At 33.4% G+C, this 7,825-nt stretch overlaps 1 protein-coding gene across 4 annotated transcripts in view; it reads left to right on the top strand.

Annotated features, from left to right (window-relative positions):
* Window positions 1–7,825, top strand: part of Atm (ATM serine/threonine kinase) — a 114,423-nt gene that overhangs the window by 69,000 nt on the left and 37,598 nt on the right. For all 4 annotated transcript variants that reach the window (XM_010610638.3, XM_010610637.3, XM_010610640.3 and 1 more), the window contains 3 exons: window positions 181–357; window positions 2,412–2,589; window positions 5,521–5,608. In XM_010610638.3, the coding sequence (XP_010608940.1) occupies window positions 181–357; window positions 2,412–2,589; window positions 5,521–5,608 (443 nt within the window). The remainder of the gene's footprint in view (window positions 1–180; window positions 358–2,411; window positions 2,590–5,520; window positions 5,609–7,825) is intronic.

The raw sequence follows: 7,825 nt of genomic DNA on the forward strand, positions 1-7,825 counted from the left end.
ATCCTCCTGCCTCAGCCTCCCAAGTGCTGGGATTACAGACATGAGCCACCACGCCCGGCTGTTTTAAGTATATTTAATTTTATTTAGAAACAGATGTAGTTGTTACTAGGTGTTCATTTTACATAGGAAAGGTAAAATGATTTTCTGATTCTCTTATTTATATATTTTTTTTTTTTTTAGTTTTTAGAAGTTCCCAGACTTGACACAGAAAGCCCTTTAGAAGACTTGGATGATACTAATCTGTGGATTCCTCAAAGCCAAAATCATAATATTTGGATAAAGACCCTGACCTGTGCTATTTTGGACAGTGGAGGCCTGAAAAGTGAAATTCTTCAGTTATTAAAGCCATTGTGTGAAGTAAGCAGATTTATCAACCTAAATTAATTCCTTTTCTTTCCCATTTGTTTTTCCCATTCCATTGGCTTCTATGTACATGATCATGCTTGTGCATTCAAGAAAAGTGGTATGGTACTACATATTATCTTTGTGCAGTGTCACCTACACTCAGTGCATGACTTCAGCCAGAACTTCACACAGGAAATTTCAGATTTGGGATAGATGAGTTTTAAGGGAAGTCCTGAGTAATACTAATGATAGCTAAAATATTGATGAGTTTAACTTTTTTTTTTGTACTGAGAATGGAACTCAGGTCCCTGTGCTTGCGAGGTAGGGGGTGGCACCACTGAGCTAAATCCCCAGCCTGAGTTTAAATTATTTATGTTAACAAAAGCTCTTTTTTTGTTTACTTCTGGTAAGATTTCTGTCATTTACTTTCTCTGATATGTTTCTTTGGGTAAAAAAAGTGGAAAGTAGGAGTTAGCTTGGTTTTTTACTTTTGAAGGCAACGTATAACTTATTTCAGTAAATAGTAAAGATAATATATCAAATCAAAGAAAAGTTAATAGTCTTTTGAGGCTATGGATAAATAGGTAAGTGGTACAGAATGTGCTTTTTAGCATGATTGAGGTCCTGGGTTCAGTTCACAGCACTGGGAAAAGAAAAACGAGCATTCGATCAAATGCATAATTCAGAATAGCACAACATAATGGCTCTGAGACATACAAATTAACCTGTCAAACATGATTCAAAAGACATGTGAAAACACAGTGTTGAACTGGGTCATATATGTTCCCGTTAAAACTTAATTGATAAGGAAGTGATTTGAACAAGCATAGAAAGCAGTTTAAAAAGCAAGCTTTGCTGGGCATGGTGTTGCACACCTGTGATCCCAGCACTTTGGAGCCTGAGGCAGGAGAATCACCAGGAGTTCTAGGCCAGCTTGGGCTCCATAGTGAGTTCAAGGCCAGCCTAAACTGTATAGCAAGACCCTGTCTTTCAAACAAACAAACCAATCTTTTTTGTGTATAGAAAACGTAATGGCAGTGAATAACATTGCATTCTCTGCAGTACTATACAATACTCGTATTAGTTGAACAGTGTTGTACCCTGGGCTTATACTCAGCTGATATCTCATTGTTGAGCAGAGCTAAGATTTTTTTAAAATAACATTTTGACTTAGAGCCAGAAGGCAAAATGTTCCCAGTATAGCTGTATACACATCCCAGTACTTAGCACTTTAAATTCTATAGTTCCATGGAGGCAGATGGAAGAGGATGAAGAAAGAATTAAGATATACATGTACCATACTCTGCATGATGAATGTAAGCATATGTATTGCAAACATGTACTAATAAAAAAAATTTTTTTAAAAACATGAGTCTTTTCAACTTGTCCTTAGAAAGTTGTTCTTGGTTGGCCATCTACAGTCTGTCTCATGTATGGAGCGTGATGAATATGGTGGACATGAAGTATGGTCATCTATATAATGAATATGGAGTTTAAGGAATAGCAGGAATAAGATTCAGTACTATTCTAATGTGCCACACATACTAAAGCACTTTTCAAACTTTGAGTACACCTATTTACTCAGATTTTATACCAAGAAATTTGGAGTTTATAAAAAGTAAACATTTTCAATATGACTGTTGCAGTTCTTTACTGAGTATGGAAAACGTACAAAATTCACATTTTTCAGTTTTTCTCAAACGTTTCCTACTCTTTCCCCTTTATATAAAATCAGAAAACTCCTTTTGTTGTTAATAACAATTTTTAACTCTGAAATTGTACGTAAAATAATATTTTATTTATTAGCAATATCCTCTTTATACTAATTGCATAGGCTGGAAATGAACAGTCATAACTAGTAACCATTTGATACAGATACATTAGCTTAGTATTTTTTTAACATTACCTAATACGTTTTTCATTTATTTTTTAGCAGCATGAACTCATGGCAGATCACTGTATCATTTTTTAAAAGTTGAATATGTCAGCAATAGAGAATGAAAATTTTAAGTTAAAAATTTATAAATTTTACTCAAACCATTGAGTGGCTGTGTTGTATGTTTTAGGTGAAAACTGGCTTTTGTCAGACTGTGCTTCCATACTTGATTCATGATATTTTACTCCAAGATATAAATGAATCATGGAGAAATCTGCTTTCTACACATGTTCAAGAATTTTTCACCAGCTGTTTCAAACACTTGTCACAAACAAGCCGATCTACGACCCCCGCAAATTTGGATTCAGGTATTCTGTTAAATTATTATTTATACTGTTAGCCTCTCTGTTTCAGAGGAATTGAGATTTAATTTTAAATACCATCAAAGACATTTTACAGGCTTACTTCTGTAACTCTAGATTTCTGTTTTCTTAACTAGAGAAGAGGGATAAAATTTGAAGTAAGTTATCAATGAAGTAATATTGGTAAAGCACTTAGAAAAATTCTTAATGTATAGTATTCCCTTAGTAAATTTTGGATATTAATAATGGGGCAACTAAGCATTCTCTGTGTCAGGTGCTGTGGTTGGCACTGACAACACAGATGTAAATACCACCCCCTTTTGGCAATAGAAAAAGCACTTACATAAACTTGATCAAATATTTAGTCAGTTTCAATAGTTTTAGAGCTCTGACCAACTAACTTTTGGTGGGGTGGATACCAGGGATTGAATTTAGGATCTTATGCTTGTAAGGCAAGTGTGGTGCTGCTGAATTAAATTCCTGTCCTGGCCAACTAACTTTTTAAAAAGCAACCTTTTGGAGATTTAGTTCAGTGGTTCCATGCCTGCCTCACAAGTGTAAGGTCCCAAGTTTAGTCCCCGGTAAAAAAAAAACAAACAACCTTTTAATTATAAAAGCATGTATATTTATTGTGGGAAATAAAGAAAAACCACACAAATTTATAAAAATTATATTACCCATAATCCTATAACAGTTAATATCCTGGTGATATTTTTTTTTTTTTTTTTGGTACCAGGGATTGAACTCAGTCCTTGCGCTTGCAAGGCAGGCCACCAAACTGCTGAGCTAAATCCCCGGCCTTAGCCTGGTGATTTTTAAAAGCAAAAGTTAAATAATATTTTATTTATATTATCAGCTTTCCCTTATATGAAATGAATATTTTCAATGCTAAGAGCTTAATATAAAAAAATATTTTTTAGGGTTTAGGGACATAAAATACAAACATGTACAATTGAGGACTTATAGACTAGTTTTTCAAACCTAAATTTTGAAAGATATAAGATTTAAAAATCTTTAGCAGTAACTTACTTTACTTTACTTAATATATATTATATATAAACATTCACATATTATTCTTCAAGACCAGTATAATTCTAATAAAAGATAACAGTTTTGACATTTTACTTACATAAATTGCTTCTCCCACTTACTGTGCTTCTGTTCACTTCACCAAAGGTTGTAATTAGTTCTTCCATTTGTTTCTCTGACTTTACCACAACCTCCATTTGAAATGATTTTGATAAAATTTACACTTCATTTTGCTAGATGCTATCTTTTATTTGTTTTTTCACCTTGCTAGTAGTAATTACAAATCTGTTTGGATAGAAGCTGTAAGTCACAGAAAGACAACTACTACTACCACTCATATGTCGAATCTAAAAAAGTTGATCTCATAGAAGTTGAGAGGATAGTGGGCAGAGTCATGTAAGGGTAGAATAAAGACATACCAAGTTATAATTAGCTGGGAGTAAGAAGTTCTAATTTTCTGCTACAGAAAAGGTAACTATCAATGATGATAATGCACTTTGTATATATATTTTTTAAATTTAGAAGAAAGGATTTTGAATGTTTTCATGATGAGATAATACATGTTTGAGGATATAGATATGTTTATACTGATTAGAACATTGTGTATATGTATTGGAACATAAAATGATATTCCATAAATATGAGTAATTTTCTATATGTCAATTAAAATTTTTTAAATAGATATTTAGAAAACTCTAATTATAAACATAGACACAGTTGTCCATCTTCTGGCCCTTCTAGATTATAAATTCATCAGAATGATCTGGAATTATGCTTACATGACTTTTGAGTCATTGAAGTGAAAATTCTAAAATAAAATTCTCATATGCTTTGCAAACTGAAGTATATCTCCTATCTTTTAATCTAGGACATATATCAGGTATCAGTAGAGTTATAAGGAAACATTTAAAATTTTTAAATTATGTAAAGTACTATTATAAACAGTTTTAGTACATAGTTTGGTTGTAGTACAGCCAAAGGTGAAATCATCTTTCCAGGTTAACATCAGTATTTTTTAACCTTAAGTGAAAATTTGAACTTTACATATAAAATGCTATTGCTAAAAAGGAAAGTACATGTACGTTCCTTTAAAATTTAAATAAAATATCTCTTCTTATGTCTAAATCTCACTCCAAGTCTCATGTGCACCTAGTTGTCCAAAGATAGTCATCTTTTTTACCAGTTTTGCCTGTCCTGCATGAATGGCACTCAGTTCTCTAAGCCAGAAACCTTTCTTACTTATCTCATCTTACTTACTAAGCCTGCCATTTCTATGTTATAAATAACTTTACTCCATCTATTTTCCTCAATCATTATCATCCTTAATACCTTCTAGCTCTGTGGTTCAACATAGTTGAAATTCTTTTATTAGTTCTTCAAGTTTTTAACTGCTCATTTTAGATACTGTTAATATTCCCTGATATACTTTTTCTCTTCTGACTACTTTTGTTTCAGATCTCTCTTTTTCTATGAAACGTTTCTTATCCTTGCAAGCTTCGCTCTTATATTCCTCAACAGCATAAAACTTAGTGTTGTACCCCTTAGCACACTGTGTTGAGAGTCTCCAGTCTCGTCAGTGAGTTGTGTGGCCAGAAATTATCTTGTTCATAGTTGTATACTGAGAACCTAGCACATAAAATATCCTAGGCATTTATGGATCCATGAATTATTATTTTTTCAGAAATAAAGTATAAACTGCAATGTAAATTCTAAATTATATTAAGCTTATACATTTCTTCTAAAATAAAAATGCCATCAAATTCCACATATTTGTTAAGAATCGATTTTGTGTTAGGTAAGCCCCACCTGAATCTTACAGTGTAGAGGGAGGCAGACACATAGACAAGAAGAAAGAAAGTGCTTAAGCAAGTCTATCTGGAACTAAGAAGAGATATCTTTGTTTGTCAGAGTCAGAGCTATTTTCTCAATGCTGTTTGGATAAAAAATCACAAAGAACAATGCTTGCTGTTGTAGACTATCTGAGAAGACAAAAGAGGTAAGAAGTATTGCTTCTTGAGCCTGGTGTCTTAGAAGTGTAACTTGGGAACTGGATTGCTGAATTTTAACCTGATTGTTTTAGATAAAGCTGTTGCAGGGTGCTATATTTAATTGGTGTGAGGCTTACACTTCTTTGTAATAATTCACATGCAGGATAGATATGTCAGTATCAGGAGCTCTCAATCCTAGCTCCGCCCATAGCAGTAAGAGTGTTGTCTTTATTAAACCATGCAGCTTGAGGGGCTTTATAGTTTATTTCTCCTGTAACTCTATGGAAAATAGCAAGTGATGTTTCCCAAGTTATTTTTAATTGTGTCGCCTCTCTATTCTTTTTGCTTTTATTTCTTTGAAGTAATGAGCATTGTATAAATATCTCTTTTATATATCTTTATTATAAGGTATAAGTTTCTTTACTATGTGCCATAGTCATCAAAATCTTTAGTAATATTATGGTATGATATTTTTTTATTTGGATCAATTATTTTGCAATATGGTGTCTTTGTTTCTATTATTTCCCATGAGAGATTTTTAATAAAGTGTAGGAATTGCCTGACTGATCTGTACTGCTAGAGAATTTACCAGAACTCTAAAAAAAATAGTACAGTAGGTCTGTTTAGGTAGACCTGACTTATAATGGTCTACCTTAAGATTTTTCAACTGTAATGGTATGAAAATGATAGCATTCAGAAAAAACCCTGTGTTGAATTTTTATCTTATTTCAGGCTAGTGATAATGCAGTATGATAATCTCTCAAGATGTTGGACAGTGACAGTGAGCTGTGGCTTCTAGTCAGCCCTGTGATCTCAGGATAAATGACTGATGCTCTATTGTGTGCCATTGCTAAGTTAAAATGTTTGGTAGATTTGGGTATATTAAATGCATTCCTAACTACTTTTTATGATTTGCAGTATTGTCAACTTATGATGAGTTTATCAGGGTATAACTATACCCTAAGTAAAGGAACATCTATAAATTGAAATGTAGGAATTAATGTCTTATTAATATGTATGTATGGTGGTAGTGACAGTGATTGATAAAGAATGAGAGGGAAAGGTGAAAAAGAAAGGAACATTGTTTAACTTAAAATCTTTTCTAAAAATTCCTTCCAAGCCCTTTCGTATAGTTGTACTGTACTTATACTTTTTACCTTTTAGTGTGTTTGCTTTTGATTAGAAAGTTTCTAGTTATTGTTTTGTACCAGATCCTCTTCTGAGAAAGCCCATAAGAGGATTTAACTCTTCGTGGGAGCATCAGTTTTCTCAGTGTTGGGAGGCAATTTTACCTTGAGACATTCACTTCGGTCTTTTTTGGAATAGAATGATACTGACATTAGCAGGACTTAGAGAATATAAAAATTCTTTTTTTAAAGTATATTTTTATTTTTAGTTGACACATAGTAATCGTTCAAGGTAAAAATGCATAATATTCAGAGTTATGCGTGGTGGTGCACGCTTGTAATCCTAGCACTGAGGGAGGCTGAAGCAAACTTGGGTCCTGCTTGGGCAACTTAGTGAGACCCTGCCTCAAAACAGGAGCTAAGAAGGGATTGGGATGTAGAGGGCCACTGGGTTTGATTCCCAGAACTGCTTGGGGGTGGGTGGGGGAACGTGTATTTGGTTCTAATTATGAATAAGACCTGTAAAGATTCTTGAGAAAATACGAATGGGACAATAAAAAGGGTAAGGACCCTGAGTTTAATTCCAAATCTGGTTCTTAAAACCTCTGATCTGGACAAATTACTTGGAGTTGAACCTCAGTCTCGGTCTTAATCATCTTTAAAATCAGGATGATGCCTACCATAAGGTAGGGGTGATTTATGGTTATTAAATAAGTAAGAAAATGTACCATACCTGACATTCAGTAAGTGTAGGCTTCCTTTTCATGGGCAAATTATTTAACTATCTGAACTTTGAAGATATTGAGAAATAATAGCTATACTTTAGGGGTTTGTCTTAAGGGGTCTGCTATATAGTAGGCATTTTATTCATCAGTTGTCCTTATGTGATTTAACTGCTGCATCCACTCTGATGTGTGTTGTCCTGATTGGTTTTTACAGGAAACTCAGGTTGAGAGTGGAGGGGTGTAATTACTAATGGTCCTGCAGCTAGCAGTGCTTGGGACAGCTAGCTTTTACCTGGCTGTATCCTACTCCAAAACCAAGGTTCTTAACTACAACTTTGTCTCATCATATATATATATATTTTTTTTTTTTTTT

This window comes from Fukomys damarensis, unplaced genomic scaffold, assembly GCF_012274545.1.
Source record: "Fukomys damarensis isolate Sample0158 unplaced genomic scaffold, DMR_v1.0_HiC HiC_scaffold_16, whole genome shotgun sequence".
In the NCBI taxonomy this organism is placed as follows: Eukaryota; Metazoa; Chordata; class Mammalia; order Rodentia; family Bathyergidae; genus Fukomys; species Fukomys damarensis.